The sequence below is a fragment of the Myotis nattereri genome, assembly GCF_964212035.1.
Source record: "Myotis nattereri genome assembly, chromosome: 3".
Lineage (NCBI taxonomy): Eukaryota > Metazoa > Chordata > Mammalia > Chiroptera > Vespertilionidae > Myotis > Myotis nattereri.
The window spans coordinates 54286583-54308618 of NC_138077.1; the positions used below are offsets into that span (position 1 = coordinate 54286583).

Consider the following 22036-nt stretch of genomic DNA (forward strand, 5'->3'; position numbering starts at 1 on the left):
CTCCTGTTCCCCGAGGGGTGTCCACAGCCACACACAGCCAGGAGGCACGGGCTCCCAGCTGGGGGGAGGGAAGTTGGGCCCAATCCCAGGACGCAGGGAGTTCGGGGTGAGCGCCGTTTCTCCTCAGTGCATTTACTCAGACCTTTAGCCACGTGGTTCGAATGAACTGACGAGTAAAAGAGGACGTTGGAGCCTCTCTGGTTTCTGGGGCTTGTTTCCCCAGCTGCCCCACAGCACCCCGAGCCACCTCCAGGGTGGGGGTGGGCAGCAGTTTGGGACCCAATGATTTAAATACATATTTCTCACCTCTGCACCTCATAGTTCAAAGTAACATTTAGAGCAGTGGTTCTCAACCTTCCTAAGGCTGCGACCCTTTAATACAGTTCCTCATGTTGTGGTGACCTCCAACCATAAAATTATTTTCGTTGCTACTTCATAACTGTAATTGTGCTACTGTTATGAATCGTAATGTAAATATCTGATATGCAGGATGTATTTTCATTGTTACAAATTGAACATAATTAAAGCATAGTGATGAATCACAAAAACAATATGTAATTATATATGTGTTTTCCGATGGTCTCAGGCGACCCCTGTGAAAGGGTCGTGACCCACAGGTTGAGAACCGCTGATTTAGAGCATGAATGCCTTTTTAAAGGAATGTGTAACCAAAAAAGCCCATTACTTCTCTGTAAAAAAATGTAAACATATGTATATGTAATAGAATAATAGTTATAAAAATAACATACAGTGATACGTAATATAAATACATACATGAAAGTTTTATCAAGTTACAAAGTGGTGAAATGGGTCAATTCCAGCATCATTCTGGGAGGCGCTGGTGGGATGTGGGGTTCAGAGCGGTTGGGCTGTGGCAGCAGACAGTCCCGGTGGGAGCCTAGTGCCCGCTCACACATAGCGTCAGCTTACACGTGTCCCCATCTCTCAGGGCCCTCGTCTGTGTTTGAATGACGCTGCCTGCCTCACACATGAGTAGAAGAATTAATGAGGGATGCATCTATCACACTTCACAGCAAGTGTCTGGCACACACAACACCATTAGTAAATTCTTACTAATTTGCATCCAAATAAATTTAGGCTTTACTGTGCCTGTCACCTTGGATACTCTAATATACAATCCTGCTGGTCTCTTATTTTTAGTTCCTTAAAGTAAAGAAAAAGGGCATCCCAGGATGATAAGTTCCAGAATTATTGCCTAGAACTACCAGTTTTCAACTGATTTGCCTGGTACAGAGAGGCCCTCACACACTGGGCATACTCCTGCACTGGGCATACTCCTCCACTGGGCGTACTCCCCCACTGGGCGAATTCCCCCACTGGGTGTACTCCCCACTGGGCATACTCCTGCACTGGACATACTCTTTGCACTGGCCACCGTTGATGGAAGGGTTTTCTGGTTGTTTTTCCTCCTTTAGGCGCTGAGCTGTCTGGAGAGCCAGAAGATCTGCCCTGAAGGAATCACTTGAGCCTGTCCATCTGACAAGGGTGGGAAGATGCCCATCCCAGGCCTGGAGAACCTGCGGACACCCACTGGCAGAGCGAGGCTAAGGCAGCAGGAGGCTGGGAGCCCCGCCTTGCCTGTCCCTCCCTCACCCAGCACCATCCCAGCAACTTTGGTTCAGCCCACAGTGCCCCAGGCCAAGGTGCAAGAAGTTGCCCGTGAAGGCTAGCATGGGGGTGGCCTCAGCAGGCCTGCGGCTGACATGCCTTTGGTTGCATCCACCCTGGTAGGCCTGCCGCTGGAGTGTGTCCCCGAGTCCTGCCAGGGGAAAGCCAGGCTTGACCTTGGGCGGGGAGGATGTGTTGGCCACACTGAAAGGTGGACCAGCACACGGCTGGGTCCTTCTCCAGAGAGCCCCTGGGTTCTGGGGTGTCAGCAGGATGTAATTCATGGCCTCACCATAGACAGTGTTTGGGGACTTGGCTGCTCTTAGGATCTTGTGCCTGGAAATAGCCTGAAGTGGCCCAGGAGGCAGAGCATTGGTGCCAGTAGTTCTCTGGCAGGGACCAGGGCCCAAGGCCCCAGGGTTGGAAGGAGACCAAAGGGGTAGTTTCCCTGGAGGGATACTAGAGCTTCCTCTGCCCCAGCTCTTCCCCTCTGCTGTCCCCAAAGTGGCTGCCCCAGCTACGGATACCTGCTTCTTCCAGAGAAATAAAACTAGTTTCTATTTTATGTTAAGTACTTGTGCCTGCCTGTGTCTTTGCATCTTGGTCAGCAGCCTGAGGCCTCAGGGTGCCCCCTAGGCCACCGCCATCTGTCCAGCGCAGCAGGCCTCAGAGCGCCACCTGTGGGCAGAGGAAGGAAGTGCAGCGCTGGTGGACTTAAGGGTTTCTCCCCTTCCTGAACTGGCAGGGGCAGACCCCCCCAACCTGATGTCGCCACTGCTCACAGTCCCCATGTGTTTGCTGTAAGGCAGGATATACTGCAGGAGAGAGTACAGTAACTGAATTAGCTGAATTATGTTTCTTTTTTTTTTTTTTAAAGTGAAGTGTGTATTTTTTTTTTTAATGTATTTTATTGAGTTTTTACAGAGAGAAAGGGAGAGGGATAGAGAGTTAGAAACATCGATGAGAGAGAAACATCGATCAGCTGCCTTCTGCACACTCTCCACTGGGGATGTGCCTGCAACCAAGGTACATGCCCTTGACCGGGATCGAACCTGGGACCCTTGAATCCTCAGACCGACGCTCTATCCACTGAGCCAAACCAGTTAGGGCTGTAATTTTGTGTTTCTGAACACCTGATACTTCACATGGTTCAAAATTCAAAAGGTACTAAAGAATATACAGCTGCCCACTTCCCCACCCCCACCATAAGCTGATCTGATTATCAGTTTCTCGTGTGTTTCTTTTTTCCCCACTTAAAGTATTTTGAAGAGTTCCCTGGCCACTGAAAGAGCGTCGCTGTCCTTGGTTGGGGTGGCATGTGTGTATGGATATTCCATAATCTACTTAACCAGGCCTCTTTTGACGAAGGGGTATTTTGGTTTTTCTAATCCTTTGCAATTGCAACCACTGCTGCCATAAATAGCATATGCGGGTTATTTTTCACCTACGACTGAAGGATGAGTTTCCAGAAATGGGGCTCCTGAGTCAGAGGATGTGTGCAGTAATGATGGATCTCGCTGAATTGCTCTGTAGAAGGGGTGGCTCCAGTTGTCAGCCACCGGGGTGGGAGAGCTTTTATGGAGCTTTCTGGTTTTAGCCAGTCCAACAGGTGAAAAATGGCGTCTCTATAGTTTTAATCTGCACTTCTCAAATGAATGAAGGAACATTTAAAAAAACTTAGACCGTTTATATTTCCTATGAGTTACCCATTACTACTACCCTTGACCCATTAAGAAAAGTTAGATTATTAACCTGTTTCTCATTGGTTTTTAGGAAGTGACTAGATCAAAGCAATTAGTCCTCTGAGCTTTACCTTATTTCCTGAATTTTAAGAAGGGAGGTAAATCATAAGGTGAGATGACGACTTTGTTAAAAATAAAACAAAGGCCATTCAGGATGGTCTCCGTTGTGTGTCTGTGGCCCCAGGTTGGTCTGCGTGGTGGGCCCTGAAGCTTGGGAGCTCTGGAGCCTTCAGATTCAAACATGGTCTGCCTACCCTGTTCACCAAGACAGGAATTAAATTATGTTTAACTGAGATTTTAAAAATGTAGTCAGATATGATATAAAAGGGACAAGTTAGTATTAAATAACCCTTGGGCATTGCTATTAGACCTGGGTTCCATTCTCAGCTGTTTGATCTTGGGAAAGTTACTTAACCTTTCTGAGCCTGTAACCTGGGGGAGTTTAATTCCTGCTTTTTAGAATGGTCATGAGGATTAAATGAGGTCATACGGGTAGAGAACATTGAGCCTAGTGCAGCCGTGGGCAAACTACGGCCCGCGGGCCGGATCCGGCCCATTTGAAATGAATAAAACTATTGAAAAAAAAGACCATACCCTTTTATGTAATGATGTTTACTTTGAATTTATATTAGTTCACACAAACACTCCATCCATGCTTTTGTTCCGGCCCTCCGGTCCAGTTTAAGAACCCATTGTGGCCCTCGAGTCAAAAAGTTTGCCCACCCCTGGCCTAGTGCATAGACCATGGTAAGTAATTAATAAATGGTAACCATTATACATTGTATTTCTCCGTGTTCTTGCCTTTCTCTACCAATCAATAGCTTACATTATACACTGACCACAACTCTGTATACAGGGTTGTCCTTTCACATTTCCCCTTATTATTTTGTTGTTGTTAATCCTCACCCGAGGACATTTTCTCCATTGATCAAAGAGAGTTGAAGGAAGGGGGAAGAGAGAAACATTGATGTGAGAGAGACATATCGATTGGTTGCCTGCTCCAACCTGGGTATCGAATCTGCAACCAAAGTACATGCTCTTGACCAGAATCGATTCCAAGACCCCTCAGTCTGTGGGCTGATGCTCTATCCACTGAACTAAATTAGCTAGGGGACTCCTTTTTTTTTTTAATCCTCACCCAGGATATTTTCCGATTGACTTTTAGAGAGCGTGGAAGGGAGGGGAAGAGACAGAGAGAGAAACATCAATTGGTTGCCTCCTGCAAGTGCCCCGACCAAGGCTGGGAATCGAGTCTGCAACTGAGGTATATGCCCTTGACCAGAATCTCACCTTGGACTCTTCAGTCCACAGGCCATTGCTCTATTCACTGAGGCAAACTGGCTAGGGCCTCCCTTATTTAAAAAAAAACCCACAATTTGTTATTTTGCTACAAAGTCATTCCTATTTTATAGATCATGGATGTTTTCGACTCTATTTTCTAAAAGAAGGTTTCTTTGGTAAATGATGGCAGAGATGAACACATTCCAGAAAACATCTGGGGGTCCTTCAGGGGGTCAGGAAGCCCAATGTACTTTTCTTGCCAGACACCACTCTCCAGACCCCAGGATTTCCTGTTTTTCTCACTCAGCCCCAGCCGGTTGCTCAGTGGTTAGAGCGCCAGCCCCAGGACTAAAGGGTCCCAGGTTCAATTCCAGTCAAGGGCACGCACCTTGGTGGCAGGTTTGATCCCCGGCCCCAGGTCAGGGCACTTGCAGGAGGCAACCAATTGATGCTTCTCTCTCTTTCCCCCTCCCTTCCACTCTAAAAATCAATAGAAAAAATACCCTTGGTTGAGCATTAACAAAAGAAATTAAAATCTTAAAAAAAAAAAAATCAGCCTGCTAGCATTTGCCAGCATTTCCTGGGGTTATTGAAAAGATCTCAAGGGAGGATGTCAAAAAAGCTGGCTGGGGTTGGATTGCCAACATGGGGGATCAATAAATCAGCAAGGATTCATTGGACACCTCTGTGTCAAGCCCTGAGGGGGGCTACGAGGTGAACAGTTTGTGCCCCAGCGGACTGGCATCACAAGGAATAGGAGTGCCCCCAGGTCATTATATGTCAGGCGCCTTGGGAGCAGAGGAGGTGGCTCCGGAAGAGGTGACACTGTGCTGACTTGATGGGGGGAAATGGGCATTGGCCAGGCAGGTGGGAGGGCAGGGAAACATTGCAGGTGGAGGGAATTGCGGGTGCAACGCTGTGGAGGTGCAAACTGGCTCAGTGCTGACGGTTAGCACGGCTAGCACCCCTCCTTTATGTTCTGGTTGTGGGTGAGAGGTGGTTTTTCATGTGACCCTGGCGAGTGAGGCAGGCCTGGACCATGAAGCCACTAGTGTGAAACGGTGAGTTTTCTGACTTTATAGACAAAAGGAGACAGCAAAGGAGAATGAGTAGAGAAATGATGTGTTTGTAAGAAAGACGACTCCGCTTAAAAGAGGCTTGCTGCTCCACTGCAGCCACGAGTGGAGGAAAGCATGTGTGTCCCACTGCACACTGGGAACACGAAGGTATTCATAATTTGAAGCAAATTAATTTTTACAGAAATTTGAACTTGGGGGATCCTTGGCTAGAGCCGGGGTTCCTGGAGTCTAGACCAGGGCCAGTGCTGATCTAGGGTCAAGTTTTCACAGGCCTGAGGTGAAATAAAAAGAATAAGAACCACACAATTGAGTTTTTAAGAAAATGAAACGTATTGCATTTCAAGGACTGTCTTTACTCTGAGATTTTTGTCTTCCTACATTTTTGGTATTGAAATGACTACCCTTGTGATGGTAACAGTAGTGGTAGGTGGAAATTTGTCCCCATGCTGTTATGTAGCAATGCTGTGCCAGTCAGCATGCCCTCTCCAGCAATCACTATTTTAATGATCCCTGAAATCGGCTTCAGATCCCTGGGGCAGAGTGCTTTTGTGTAAGCAGCGCCACCTGTCGGCCGCATGTGACTTTGCAGTCTCAGGTTAACTCAGGGGAGGGATGAGATTGTGTGAAGTCATTGCCCAATACATCAGTTAAGTCTAAAAGCTGCTGGCCCAGGCCCATGGGTGCTTAAAGGGATCTATCCCAGGGCAGCTGGGAGGGAAAGGAACACCATCTGAAGGCAAGCCAAAGCCAACTAGTCAAGCCAGGAAAAGGGACTAGGTTGGGGCTCTGAAGCAGGCAACCCCTAAACCTAGGGAAGAAACCATGGGCTATCTGGGAGGTACTACAGACTAAGGGAGCCCGTGCAATCACTTGCCAATGAAAAGGCCCTTCATGAAGCAACACCACTATTTTTCTTTTTTTTTCTCAAAGTTTTTTTTTTTTAAATATATTTTATTGATTCTTTACAGAGAGGAAGGGAGAGAGAGAGTTAGAAACATTGATGAGAGAGAAACATCGATCAGCCGCCTCCTGCACATCTCCCACTGGGGATGTGCCCACAACCCAGGTACATGCCCTTGACCGGAATCGAACCTAGGACCCTTCAGTCTGCAGGCCGACGCTCTATCCACTGAGCCAAACCGGTTTCGGCTCAAAGTTTTTTTTTTTTTTAATTTATTTTATTTTATTTTATTTTTTTATTGCTTAAAGTATTACAAAGGGTATTACATATGTGTCCATTTTATCCCGGCTCAGAGTTTTTAAAAAATATATTTTATTGATTTTTACAGAGAGGAAGGGAGAGGGATAGAGAGTTAGAAACATTGATGAGAGAGAAACATCAATCAGCTGCTTCCTGCACACACCCTACTGGGGATGTGCCTGCAACCAAGGTACATGCCCTTGACCGGAATCGAACCTAGGACCCTTCAGTCTGCAGGCCAATGCTCTATCCACTGAGGCAAAACGGTTAGGGCTCCTTTAATGTTTTTATTGTCACTAGAGGCCTGGTGCACAAAAATTTGTGCACTGGGGGGGGGGGGGGAGGTCCCTCAGCCCGGCCTGTGCCCTCTCGCAGTCTGGGACCCCTCGGGAGATAACGACTTGCTGGCTTAGGGCTGCTCCCGGGTGGCAGAGGGCAGGCCCAATCCCTAGGTACAGCCCCTGGTTGGGCTCAGAGCAGGGCCGATTGGGGAGTTGGGGCGCCGCCCCCTGTCATGCACAGAGCAGGGCGGATCGGGAGGTTGCGATGCCATCCTCAGTCATGCTCAGGGTAGGGCCGATAGGGGAGTTGGACAGGATAGGGCACCGCCCCCTGTCACACTCAAGGCAGGGTCGATGGGGAGGTTGCAGCACCACCCCCTGTCATGCACAGAGCAGGGCCGATCAGGGAGTTGGGGCGCCGCACCCTGTCACACTCAGGGCAGGGCCAATGGGGAGGTTATGGCTCTACCCCAGCACACACAGAGCAGGGCCCATGGGAGGGAGGGGCGGGGGTTGGGGCGCCACACCCTGTCACACACAGAGCAGGGCCAATCAGGGTTGGGGAGCTTCCCCCCTATCAGGCACAGAGCAGGGCTGATCAGGGGGTTGGGGCGCCTTCCTCTGTCACGAACAGAACAGGGCAGATAGGGAGGTTGTGGCCCCGCCCCCTGTCACACACAGAGCCACAGGGCAATCAGGGGGTTTAGGCACTGCCCCCTGTCACGCTGATCCCGGTGCCAGGAGGCCTCGCGGCTCCGCTGATTTCGGTGCTGGGAGGCATATTACCCTTTTACTATATAGGATAGAGGCCTGGTGCACAGGTGGGGGCCGGCTGGTTTGCCCTGAAGGGTGTCCTGGATCAGGGTGGGGGTCCCCACTGGGGTGCCTGGCCAGCCTGGGTGAGGGGCTGAGGGCTGTTTGCAGCTGGTCACACACCCTTCAGGGTGGGGGTCCCCACTGTGGTGCTTGGCCAGTCTGGGTGAGGGGCTGAGGGCCGTTTTCAGGCTGGCGGGTGACGGAAGCTCCCAACCGCTCCTTTTTTTCTTTTTTTTCTTTTTTATTCTGGGCCAGCTTTAGCTCTGAGGCTTGGCTCCAGCTCTTAGGCCTCGGCTGCTGAAAGCAGGTATCTGGTTTGTTTGGGTTCTATAATTGAAACACTGTTTCAACTCCAGCTCTGAGATCCCGGCTTGCTGAAAGCAGGTTTCTGGGGTTTTGTTTAGCTTCTGTATTTGTAACAATGTTGCAAACTGCAAGCTCAGAGGCCGGCAAGGCAGGCGGGGAACGTTGGAGTCCTCTGTCACTGAAGCAAGCAAGCCTCCTGTTCGCTTCAAGCTGCCTGGCTGCCGGCCGCCATCTTAGCTGGCAGTTAATTTGCATGTCGCCCTGATTAGCCAATGGGAAGGGTAGCGGAGGTATGGCTAATTACCATGTTTCTCTTTTATTAGATAGGATACCTGCTCATTGTTGAATTGGAACATTTGGAAAAGCACAATGAGAACATTTAAACTACCCAGAAAGCCACTTGAAATTTTGAAATATTTTATTCCAATTTGGTTCCTGTGAACATATATGCTGTATATGTAAAGGTTTTATAAAAGTAGTCATGGGGCTTGTACTGTTTTGTAACCTGACCTTTTTTTACTTAACATTTTATATCACAAGCAGTTTTCTATATCTTAATATTCATCTTCTGAAAAAATATTTAGATGCTGCATATTTTCCATTGGATAGAAATAAAATGTAATTCTGTTATTTAACACATTCTTTTATTAGCATTCTTATTTTGTAACAAATTATCTTAGCAAATGTTGCTACATGGCTTTCCAGAAAGATCTGTCTCCCTTATTGAAGCAGAATATGTATGTTTTTAAAGAGAGGACTTACATTTTGCAGATGTGTTGTAAAACATTTCTGAATGAAAAGATTGGTTGAGAATAGTTCATACAGTTGGAGGAAATGGCCATGAGTGGATAATTGTTGAAGCTGGTCCTTGTACTCCTCAACCTAAGAGGATGGATGAAAAGTTAAACAAAGATGCACACACTCTCCAGAGGGGGCAATCCCCTCCGGTCCAGCTGTCTTCCCTGAAGCTGACCCTTGGAGGTTTCTCACTTGGTTCCTGCTGCCACCACCAGGATGGCCCCTGGGATGCACGGCTTCTCCCTGGCATCTCCCTTCTCGGCTCCAGCACAAGATGGACAGAACCCCTTCCCTTGCTGGCCTTTGTGAGGTAGAAACACGGGGGAGCTTTACAAACCACTGGACCAATTTCTGAGGGAAACAGCGGCAGGCCTGTCGCCACAGCCTCCGGTGTGCTCACCCTTTCTCCCGGGGCTGTGCGCCTTCAAGGGTGGTCTGAGGTCCTACAGCATCAGCAACACCTGCGAACCTGTTAGAAATGCAGAGCCCAGGCCCGATCCTGGACCTACTGACGTGAATCTTCCTCAAATGAAGACTCCTTCCGGATTCGGGGATGCAGTCAAGTGTGTGGGACCTGAACTAAGGCAGCTCTTCGCTATCCTAAAGCGCTGGAGCCCCTGGTCCTCTCCAAGCAGGGGCTGTGCTCCCTGCCCACCTTCTCTGATGACCTGTCACTCATCCTAATGTTCCCCCTGCTCTGAATAGAAAAACTTAAAAATATACATGAAATTTAATCACAAAAGTGTTTGTAATAGTAAACAATTGGAAACCATCAAAATGTTCAGTAATAGGCCCTGGCCCATGTGGCTCAGTTGGTGGGGGCATCGTCCTGTGCACTGAAGGGTTGTGGGTTTGATTCATGGTCAGGGCACATACCCAGGTTTTGCGTTTGATCCCTGGTCGAAGGCAACTCATGATGTTTCTCGGTCACATTGATGTTTCTCTCTCTCCCTCTTCATCTCTCTCTCAAATCAATAAAAACATATCCTCTGATGAGGGGAAAAGTTCAGTAATAGGGGATTGGTTAAATAGGCTTTATTTTATCCACAGAATGGGAAATAACACAGCCATCCATTCATCCTTAAGAGAGTTCATTAATATTCAACTAATTTGAGTGATGAGATTGTGGCTTTTTTTTTTTTTAAATTTCTGTATTCTGTTCTATTACAAAATGGCTTCCTGTCATACTTTTTATTTCCAACTCTTTTATTGTGGTAAAATATGCATAACATAAGATTTGGGTTTTTGTGTTTTTTTTTTTTAAAGTAGCAGCCATTCTCCTGAGCATGAGGTGGTATCTTGTGGTTTTGATCTGCATTTTCCTAATGGTTGGTGACGTGAAGCATCTTGTTGGTCATTTGTCTGTTTCCTGTTTTTTAATTGGGTTGTTTGGGTTTTTGTCATTGTAACTGCGCTTTTGCTGGGCCCCGTGACCTGGAACCCCATCCCTCACCATCTGGCTCACTGGCTTTAGGAATCCTGCTTTCCGCCTTCTCTTCTCCCCACGCCCGTGACGTGGGCTGGCTCTCCCTCCAGGCACACCAGCACCTTCTAGCCTGGCTGTTCCATTTTTCAGGGTATTACCAGCCTGTTCTTGGAGGAGAAGCACCTTGTTATGTGTCCCCCCAACTTCATCCGTCCTTGCGTTTGGCTGGCACAGTTGGCATTAACTGGGTCTCGGTCCTCTATCTCCCTGACCATGGTGATTTAAGCTACGTGTTCTCTGGTCAGAGAGGAGAGGTATCAGCTCTTTGTTCTCCAGTGACTTTGGTTGGGGAAGATAAGGTCTTGCGATTCACTGGCTGTCTGCCAGTTGTTTAAATTGTTTGGCCTTATTTAATTATCGTGTCAGTTTCCCCATTCCACTTGCCCAGGAATTTTCCTAGCTTCTTACTATCCTGCCCCAGTTTCATTCCCCTTCCTCCCTCCCTCCTCCCTCCCTCCTCCCTCCCTCCCGCCTGCCCCCTCCCACTCTCCTACCCTCAGTGGCCCTGGTGTAACTGAGCAGCTACTGTTGGGTACTTAGAATACATAAATTGTGTTATTGTAGCACGTACTATCTCTGATGGTAAGTCACTACCTCCCCAGTCCCTCCCTCCCCTGCCAGAACCAGGGAGACCCCTCAGGGCAGTGAGCATCCCCGTTGGGCTGGCATCTGGAAGGACACAGCCTGGAGGGAAAGTCCCCAGGTCTTGGCCAGGCAGCTGCCCACTTCTCTCATTTACTTGCTTCCCGTTGGAACCTCAGAGCTCCTCGTGACCATGGAGGGAGGGAGAGCTGGTCAGAGCAGGTGGCAGAGGTGCAGAAATCAACATCAGGCCTGTGTCTTGGACGAGTGGTTTGGCTGCTGTAGCCCCGGGGTTTTGAGCTCTGTGTATTTAACCACAGCCTAATCCACAGGGAAGACAGGCTAACAGCTTCCTCTATTATGCAATTTTTTTTTCTTTGTCTCCATTACATAGTTCATGTTTGGAATAAACCTTAATTCCTTTATTTCTCTATTAGGTGTTTTTAAATTTCAAGTATTAAATATTTCCAAATATGTCATCCATCCATCCATCCATTTATTCATCCACAAATATTTCTGGTATTCCTATTGTGTGCCTGGCACTGTACTAGGAGGCAGAGATATAGTCATGAGCAAAATAGAAATGGGTTACCAGCCATGGAGGTTGCTATTGTTCCACCTATTGTCCTCCCACCAAAATAAAAGAGTGGCTTCCCCCCACCTCCACCCCCCGCAAATAAAACACTTTTCTTTGTTGCCAAAAGGACATTCTCATGATAGAATTTCTGGAACACAGAAAAATAGAATCTTCAGCTCATTTGTAGCCAGATACTTGAATACAACCACTGTTTATTTAACATCTTGATGTTTCTGTTCTGTTTATTTTGTTTTTTATTATGTTCACTTTATCATAGAGCCATAAACTTAGTTCATTCAGTACACATGCCAAATAGTCTTAATCATTCTCCTTTGGTTCCCACTTTTCTTCTCTAATTCTTTTCTTTCCTTGACTTTAAAAATTTTTTTAAATTTTCAATTACAGCTGACATGCATTATTATATTAGTTTCATGTGTATAGCATAGTAGCTAGACATTTTTGTAACTTACTGAGTGATCATCCCGATAAGTCCAGTACCATCTGACGCTATGCGTAGTTATTACAGTACCACTGACTATATTCCCTGTGCTGTCCTGTGACTCCATGCCTACCCTCCAGTGGTTTGCAGAACACGCTCAAACACCGGTGCTCTGATCATTGGAAGCGTGTTCCCAGGAATGGGGAGAGGGCAAGGAGCAGTGGGATCCCCTCCATACTTTTGGGACCATAGATTCTCTAATCAGAGAGGAGACCCTGTCCTTTAGCGCTTTAGGTGCCTGTCCAGCTGTTGCTGCCACTGATGCTGTAGGTTTGCCCGGGAAACTGGGTGGAGAAGGACAGACAAAACAACAACAAACATTAGATTCGCTCCACTCACTTTAACCCCTAGGAGCCCCCTTTTCTGCTCCTTTGACCAGAAATAGAGAGCTCCTCCCCCCCCCCACTTCCTCCTCCCTCTTCTTTGTTAATCCTCACCCGAGGATGTTTTCCCATTGATTTTTAGCGAGAGTGGAAGGGAGGGGAAGAGACAGAGAGAAACATCAATGTGAGAGAGACTCCTCAACGGGTTGCCTCCTACATGCACCCTGTCCGACCGGGGCTGGGCATCGAGCCCCCAACCCAGGCAGGTACTCTTGACTGGAATCGAACCTGGGACCCTTCAGTCTGTGCTCTATCCACTCAGTTGTCTTTGCGTTCAGGCTGGGAGATGCCAGCGAAAAAGGGAAAAAAGGAAAATTCACTGCTGGCTTGGTGTAGCTTCAGGCTCTGGTTTTCTTCCCCACACACCTGCCCCCATTTACTGCCCAGGTCTCCAGTCGCAGGCCCCAGGCTAGAACAGGGATCTGCTCCCAGGGCAGTGCTCCTGAGGTGTCCATGTGGGAGAAAGCCACCGGCCGCTGAGGCTTCACCCTGGTCTAGAAAGCTTGGCCCCCTCACTTAACTGACATCACCCTGATGACCCCACTCCCACCCACCCACAACCCCCACCTCAGAAGCTAGCACTGTTTTTATTGAGCACCGACTAAGCAGTCGATACTTTCACAGACCTTATCTCGTATACTAACCCACACTTTACATTTTATTGGTCCCATTTTATGGACAAGGAAGCCGAGGGTCAGAAAGGTCAGCTGACTTTACCCAAAATTCAGGAATCAAATTCAGATCTGGGCGACTCCAGCACCCACATAGCTGCCGGCTGCATAAGCACCCAGTGTGGCTACCAAACTGGGCCCTGGGAGCCCAGCCATGAAGACAGTCAGAGGACAACGGAAGGAACCAGGGAACTCTGTGGTTTTTTAAAAAATTCCCCTCCCGGGGCGTGAAGATATTTTCCCATGGACTCTTTTAGAGTGGACGGGGAGAGAGAACAGAGAGAGAAACATCGATGTGACAGAGACACATCGATTGGTTGCCTCCCCCACACATCCTGATGGGGAGCGGGGAGCGGACCTACAACCCAGGTACTGGCTTTGACTGGGAATTGAACCCGAGACCCTCCAGTGCAGGCTGACGCTCTCACCACTCACCACGCCAGCCAGGGCACCAGGCACCTGGGGACTTTTTGGAACCTCTCCTGGTGGTCAGAGCTCACCCAAGGGGACGAGCCTGTGTGTTCTGGCCACGCTGGGCAATCCCCTAGGAGAGCCCTCCCCCCACCCACCCCGCCTCCACTGAGCAGGGCGACCATCCCTCCCAGTGTCTCGGGCACAGTCCTGTTCGTGCCCATTGCTCCCGGGTGTTGCCAGTTCACTGGGGGTTGCACTCTCAGAAGTGTCCCAGCACAGGCCCCCCAGAGTCACCTACGCCTGGGGGATGCTTAGCCACGCCTCTGGCCTCAGGCTCGGCCTGTTCTCAGGACAAGACAGACACCAGCCCAGCAACCTCCACTCAGTGGTTCTCAACCTTCGTAATGCCGCGACCCTTTAATACAGTGCCTCATGCTGTAGTGACCCCCAACCATAAAATTATTTTCGTTGCTACTTCATAACTGTAATTTTGCTGCTGTTATGAATCGTAACGTAAATATCTGATGTGCAGGATGTATTTTTATTGTTACAAATTGAACATAATTAAAGCATAGTGATTAATCACAAAAACAATATGTAATGATATATGTGTTTTCCGATGGTCTTAGGCGACCCCTGTGAAAGGGTCATTCAACCCCCAAAGGGGTTGCGACCCACAGGTTGAGAACCGCTGCTCCACATGGACCAGGAGATATGTCCTGAATCCTCCTCCAGTTTCTTCTCCAGCCTGGAACATCTCCGAGGGAAAATGCCCACTGCTTCGGAACCCAGAGAACTAGGTGCTCCGCTGGCCACTTCCAGCGAACTATTTAGACTGTGTGAGCCTGCGTTCCTTCCTCCGTGAAATGGGTGTGATAAACACATTTTAAGGCGGTTGAAAGGTTCGATGAGGGAAAGAATGTAAAGCGCTCGGCACAAATGGCAATTTCTCCTTTTGAAGGGGGACAAGCTAGAGGCTAGGGACGCAGGAGAAGGTGCTGGGAGGGGTGGAGCCCTGGTTGGTGGACAGCAATGTTACTAGAACACGTGTTCCTTGATCACATGCTAAGGTCTTAATGAAAATGCATTTGGATTCCCGGTCAAGGGCATGTTTCTGGGTTGCAGGTCGGATCCCTGCCCCCAGTCGGGACGTGTGTGTGTGTGTGTGTGTGTGTGTGTGTGTGTGTGTGTGTGTAAGAGAAACCAATCACTGTGTCTCTGTCCTGTTGATGTGTCTGTCTCCCCTCCCACTCTCTCGGAAAAATCTGCAGAGAAAAGAACCCAGACCTCACTCATCTTGATGTTAGCTGTGCTTGACTGTGGGTGGTGAAGTGGTGGGTGATTTTTAGTTCTTTTATTTTTATAAACGTTTTTCAACTTTCTAAATTCTGTCTGTGTGTGTGGGTGTCCTGTACTGAGAGGAAATCAAACAGTGTAGAAACAGACCATTGTAAGAACTGTGGCTTTCGGTGCGTTAGAGAGTTACCCTGGGTTACTGGGTCTTGACTCCCCAGGGGTCAATGCAGGCGCCGGGATGGACATCAGGAACGTGCAGAAAAACGCGTGTGTGTTCATTTGCACAGAAAATGGCCACTCTGTTTCCCCACCTGGGCCCTTGCCTGGCTCTCCTTGGGGCCCTGGGGCTGGATCTGAGGCATGAGGACCAGACTCCGGGCAGAGGTGGAACTGCCCCAGGAAGGGGCCAGTGCAACCAGGGAGGACACAGCTGCTGTGAAAGGACCACCAGGGCCTCCTGCTCAGGACCCACCCCTGCTCTCCTGGCTGAGCCCAGCCTCCACACATCTCTCCCAGACATGAGTCAGGGAGGGCGGGTACAAGCTGACATGGTGGAGGGGCAGCCACAGAGGGAAAGAGACCAGAGTGGGTTCAGGCACTCAGTAAGAATTCAATCAATGAATGAATGAGTGAATGAATGAATTAAAGGATGGGCGGGGGAAAAAACCCGACCAGAATCCTCTAGGGTCAGAGCAGAAGCCGGTCCCCTGCTTAAATTGGAGACATCTCCTTAGGGCCACCCCAGGTCTTGAGCTCCCCAAGGGGTAAGCTGAGGCCTCTGCTGTGATTGCTTCGCAGCCCAACCTCTTCCTCTGCTCCGAGCTGCCTTTGCCACCCCTCAGGGTGTTTTCAAGAGCACACCCAGCTCACCGCCTGCACAGAAATCTCCCTCTGAGCCCGGTTCCTGGAGAACTCGTCCTAACTGTCATACAAGGACGGGTATAAGAGGTGTAACTCACAGTAACACATGTTCTGTACATGTCGCTGCTCAGCTGTGTGCACGAGGACCTGACAGCTTCGGCCTCTGCTGGGCTGGTGAGAAATGCGGATTTCAGGCCCCACCTCTGACCTGCAGGAATTTGAATCCGTCCCTTAGGAAGGTCCCCAGGGGATGTGTGCGCTGAGCGCGTGAGAAGAGCCTCACTGAGAGACACGCACGGGTCAGAGGTGACGTTACGAATGCGGACTGACGCACGGGTACCACCTGGCCACTAAGTGGAAGTACTGTCCGTGATAAGATTTCCAAATCAGTGAACAACTCTTGGGAAAGTGCCAAACAGAAGACATTGTGAAATTCCCTCAATCTGCCCCGTAGCTGTGTTCCTGGAAAAGTCAGTGTCTTAAACTTGTGAAAAACAACAACAACAACAACAACAACAACAACAACAACAACAAAAACCCAACACCTACTTTGCCGTGTAGAAGAGAGGGCATGTCCTCATGGTACTTCATTGCTCTGTCCAGTGTAGGCGATCCCTGGTTCCTGCCTCTGACAGCAGTGGCCTGCCAGTGACCACTAAAAAAACACCCCGCACTTTCCACTAGAGGTCGCTACCGTCCTTGCTGAAAACCACCGATCCCCACAGAAAACCCTGTGCCTGGAACTTTGGCAAGTTATTCATCTAATCCTCCCAGGAATTTAGGAGTTAGGTGTTTCGCGAGTGTTTGTAGCTTATCACGAGTTTTATGGTCACCAGGGTGTGGTCAGGTTTGTTTATACAGAAAAGAATAAGCCTTTAAAACCCACTCCGTTTGTGGACAACAGGGCGACTGTAGGAACCTGAGGCTGAGGCTGCTGGGCCTCCCTGGAGAACGCCCACCTTAGCTGCCTGTGCCCCGAGAGCCTGGTGGGCAGATGGAACCACAGCCCAGGCCTCCTTCCTCTGGTGACACCCAAGTAGCTGTCCACCCCACACCTCACAAACAGGCCCCAGGGAGACCCGCAGGCCAGGGCCCAGGAGGCACCAGTCAGTCCCTGCAGGCCCTGCCCACCCTCCACACCTGGGCCGCAGATGGAGGGAAGAGTGTTCGAATTTCCAGCTCAGGTGCCATGCGGCTTCACCGCGAACTGACTTGACCTTGAGTGAGGGTTAGAAGGACACCTGAGTTTGGCAGGTGTAAGTGGGAGCCAACAAAGACATGGAGGTAGGGGCCAAGATGGGAGGGAGGGGCGCACGTTCTCCCCACTCCCCATCCCCCATCACTGGCCGGCAGGAGGAGCACTGAGGGCACCCCCTTCATGTTCCTTCGCCCCCTGCCTCGGCACCTTCTTCAGAGAGCTGCGTTTGGTTGGGGCTGAGGGTGTGTGGAGAGAATACACACAGACCAATTGTGTTAGTCCACACCCTCCAAGAAGCAGTCACCAACTTGCAACCAAACATCAAGGATTTTATTTGGAGAAGTGACTGTGTGAGAGAAAATAAGGAAGGGTCCAGAGACACTGGGAGAGCCTTCGCTGCCATACAAGCCTGAGCCAGTGAAGGAGAGAGGGAGGGAGGGAGGGAGTGTGATGGACCCCTAGGTCGTCACAGGAGGTTCAGCAAGGCCATCCTGGAGCCTGTGTCTCTCAGGAACGGGCAATATCCCTGCCACACTCAGTCATTGCTTGGGAGCTGGGGGCACTGGGGGTCTTCTGCACTGACCCCAAAGATCCCCTACACACACACACACAGACACGCACAGAGGCGTGCACACACACACAGACACACGCAGACACACACAGAGGCATGCACACACACACAGACACACGCAGACACACACAAAAGGCATATGCACACGCAGACACACAGACACACAGATACACACAGACACACACACACAGAGGCATGCACACACACACAGACACACGCAGACACAGACAGAGGCATATGCACACACAGACAGACATACACACACAGACACACAGACACACACACAGAGGCACACACACACACAGACACATGCAGACACACGCAGATAGACACAGACACACACACATAGACACACACAGACACAGACACATAGACACACACAGGTACACACAGATACACACAGGCACACACACAGACACACAGTCACACACACACAGACATATACACAGACACACACAGATACAGACACACACACACACACACACACACACACACACACACACACATTGGGTTTTGTAGGCCCTTCCATCAGCCCAGGATCTTGGCTCTGTCAACCTTTACAAGTCCTGGAGTTGGTGAGGAAACTTTGGGAGGGGAAAGGATGTAGGAAGATGGCCCTCCATGTTGAGCCGCAGAGAGGCACAGCCACAAAACCAACAAACCTTTCTTTTCCTCTCTTCCTTCCTTCCTTCCTTCCTTCCTTCCTTCCTTCCTTCCTCCCTCCCTCCCTCCCTCCCTCCCTCCTTTCCTCCCTCCTTCCCTTCCTTCCTTCCTTCCTTCCTTCCTTCCTTTCTTTCTTTCTTTCTTTCTTTCTTTCTTTCTTCCTTTCTTCCTTTCTTTTCTCCCTCCCTTCTTTCCTTCCTTCCTTCCTTCCTTCCTTCCTTCCTTCCTTCCTTCCTCCCCCCCTCCTTTTCTCCCTCCTTCCCTTCCTTCCTTCCTTCTTTCCTTCCTTCCTTCCTTCCTTCCTTCCTTCCTTCCTTCCTCCCTCCCTCCCTCCTTTCCTCCCTCCTTCCCTTCCTTCCTTCCTTCCTTTCTTCCTTTCTTTCTTTCTTTCTTTCTTTCTTTCTTTCTTTCTTTCTTTCTTCCTTCCTTTCTTCCTTTCTTTTCTCCCTCCCTTCTTTCCTTCCTTCCTTCCTTCCTTCCTTCCTTCCTTCCTTCCTTCCTCCCTCCCTCCCTCCCTCCCTCCCTCCTTTCCTCCCTCCTTCCCTTCCTTCCTTCTTTCCTTCCTTCCTTCCTTCCTTCCTTCCTTCCTTCCTTCCTCCCTCCCTCCCTCCCTCCTTTCCTCCCTCCTTCCCTCCCTTCCTTCCTTCCTTCCTTCCTTCCTTCCTTCCTTCCTTCCTTCCCTTCCTTCCTTCCTTCCTTCCTTCCTTCCTTCCTTCCTTCCTTCCTTCCTGTTACTCCTCACCTGAGGATATTTTTCCATTGATTTTTAGAGAAAGTGGAAGGGAAGAGAGAGAGATAGACATCGATGTGAGAGAGACACATAGATTGGTTGCCTCCTGCACATGCCCAGACCAGGGCCAGGGATCCAGCCTGCAACCCAGATACATGCCTTGACCTGAATTGAACCCGAAACCTTTCAGTCTGAGGGCCAATGCTCTATCCACTGAGCCAAACCGGGGAGGGCCAACAAACCTTTCTTTTGTCAACACTGACAGCTTCACAACTCGGTGCACTATTATGCGAAGAGCATCTCTATTTCCCCTCCACTTTCCTAAAGAAGCCACCCCGGGAAGAGTGTGGGGTGGGGTGAATGTGGTGGCCAGCTACATCGTCCACAGATTAGTAGGAGAAACACCCGCGATGGCATGGTCTCAGGCAACCCCAGAGGCCAAGGCAAAGTGTTGTGCAGGCTTGTTCAGCAGGCGTGGGCACCACCGAGGGGCTCTTGGAGTTGGGGTGATTAGGAAAGAGGCTGTTGCATGGTCTCAGGGAGCAGGACTGAGGGACAAGCAGGAAGTTGATTTTGTGACAGACTTGAAGGGGAGAGAAGAGTCAGTGCAGGACTGGACACCCTGGGCAGCCAAGACTTGTCTCCACTGGGTGTGTGGACAGAGCAGGCAAATCCCTGCTGGAACCCCACACCAGTACCAGCTCAATAGACTCACCATGGTCCATGCTCTCCTGCCTCTCCAGGACAGGCTTGGCCTCCGTCATTTCAGAGCAGCCCAGAGGCTATGGGATCCCAAGCTGAGTCCTTGCTCTGCAGGCCAGACTTCCTCCCTGCCCTCCTGGTGACATTATTTCTGTCATCTCATGTTCCCGAGCAAAGTGACTAATGCACAGAAATCTCTCAGGAAGAGCAGAGACCACACTGACCATGGCAGTGGAAACCAAGCCCAAAGGGATGTGGTTGGCAACCCTGGCAACCACTCATCATGGTCCATGGGTGTGGGAGAGAGATCTGAGGCCCAGGGAGAGCAAGGAAGGGGGCCCAGGGAAAGAAGAGGGGCAGGTGGAGAAGGGTCAGGAAGGATGGGGAGAAATTCCCCACAGACAGGAGCTCCATGAGGGCAGGAACCAGGCTTGGATCATGTCCCCACAGCCTGGCAAGCAACTGGCACATAGTGAGCATTCAATGGACATTGTTGATCGACTGATTGGTTGGTTGATATTAAAGAAATTCAACCAGAGGAGCTGTCTTGCTTCTTAGGAGAGACACATCCTCTGCAAAAATTTAGACTGGCAATACTTTTGAAATATCTAAGCAGGGCCATGGGAAGGGACCTCCAGTTGATCCTGTGGCCCATGGTCCCCTACATCATTCAAGGGGGAAAGATGACGGAGGATGGAGGATATGCTCTGGGATGTGCTGTGTAGTTGTTCCTGGCATGTGCTTGCTATTCACATTGTCTTCCAGGGGGACACCTACATGGTCCAATATGGCAGCCACTAGCCAGGTGTGGCTTTGAGCACTTGAAATATTGGCAGGCCAATATGAGTTGTACAGTAAATATAAAGAAACCTGGACTTCCAAGACTTGGTAGGAGAAAAAAATATTAACTATCTCATTAATACTTTCTCATATTGATATGTTAAAATGATACTGTTTTGGATATATTGGGTTAAATAAATTAATTTAAAATTAATTTCACTCATCTTCTTTCTTTTTTTTACTTTTCATGTGGCTACTAGAAAATTCAAAATTACATGCATGTTCACACTGTATGGCTATTGTTGTGTTGGTTGGTTGTTATTTTTTTATTTGACAATCTAAGTGAAAAAGAGGTGAGTGCCCCTGACCAAATAGTCTGGTATTGCATGTTTCAAACATTCTTGCAGCGCACCAGTTGAAAATTGCTGCATTTAATATCTATTTGTAACTTTTTGGTTAACTATGGCCAATAATGTACCAGGAGGTAATTTATCGCTTTTCACCTCTTTTCTCTCCAAGGAGTTCCAAGCTAAATTTTAAAGCTTTACATTGAAATATACAATTGCAAAAAAATAAATAAAATAAAATTATATGCATGGCTTGCATTATATTTCTACTGGACAGCACTTCCCTGCACACTGTTCCACATCTTGCTTTTGTTACCTAACACATTGTGGAAATTGTTTTAAATCAATACGCGTGCAGCCGTCTCATTCTTTTCACTGGTCGCACAGTATACAATGGTGTGAAGATTCTATAAAGAGGTTTTGACAGGGTAAGTTCATGGGAATTACAAAGTCCCCAAGAGTTCATTGCTGGGACCTGGCAGTCTTCCATGACACAGTTTAAAGGCACAAAGGGCCTAGCTGGCAAGGCTCAGTGGTTGAGCATCAACCTATGAACCAGGAGGTCACGGTTCGATTCCTGTTCAGGGCACAAGCCCAGGTTGCAGGCTCAATTGCCAGTGTGGGGTGTGCAGGAGGCAGCTGATCAATGATTCTCTCTCATCATTGATGTTTCTACCTCTCTCTCCCTCTCACTTCCTCTCTGAAATCAATAAAAATATATTTTAAAAGAAAGAAATACACAAGATGAACTGGAGTATCTTGTAGAAGTGCAGAAAGTAAGGAAGCACTTAAAAAAATAAAACACAATGATGAGGCATGTCAAAGGGACACAGGAGCCAATGGAAGGAGTTTCCAATGGCCAAAGTTGGAACAATTTGAACAACAAAATAAATAAAATAGTACTGAATTATAACCCAAAGTATAAAATCAATATTGAGGGGTCCATACTGATAGAAATAAAGTATTGAATAGATGAACAAATAGGGGAGAAAAGATAAATGTCCTCTGCAGAAGAATATTAATTTAGGAGACACTGCCCCTCAAGGTGGTAGAACAGAAACCCCAACACTGCATTGTGGGCTGCAATGACTTTTTTCTAAAGAGTCCAGGATGGAAAGGGTGGAAAAGAGTAACTTCACAGGA

The 22036-nt window shown here is 48.9% G+C and overlaps 1 protein-coding gene across 4 annotated transcripts in view; it reads left to right on the forward strand.

The window, feature by feature from the left end:
- Nucleotides 1-2200, forward strand: part of TNK2 (tyrosine kinase non receptor 2) — a gene marked incomplete at both ends in the record, with an annotated part of 47923 nt that extends 45723 nt beyond the window's left edge. For all 4 annotated transcript variants that reach the window (XM_081085369.1, XM_081085370.1, XM_081085368.1 and 1 more), the window contains one exon: nucleotides 1437-2200. In XM_081085369.1, the coding sequence (XP_080941495.1) occupies nucleotides 1437-1443 (7 nt within the window). The remainder of the gene's footprint in view (nucleotides 1-1436) is intronic.
- Nucleotides 2201-22036: the final 19836 nt, after the last annotated feature.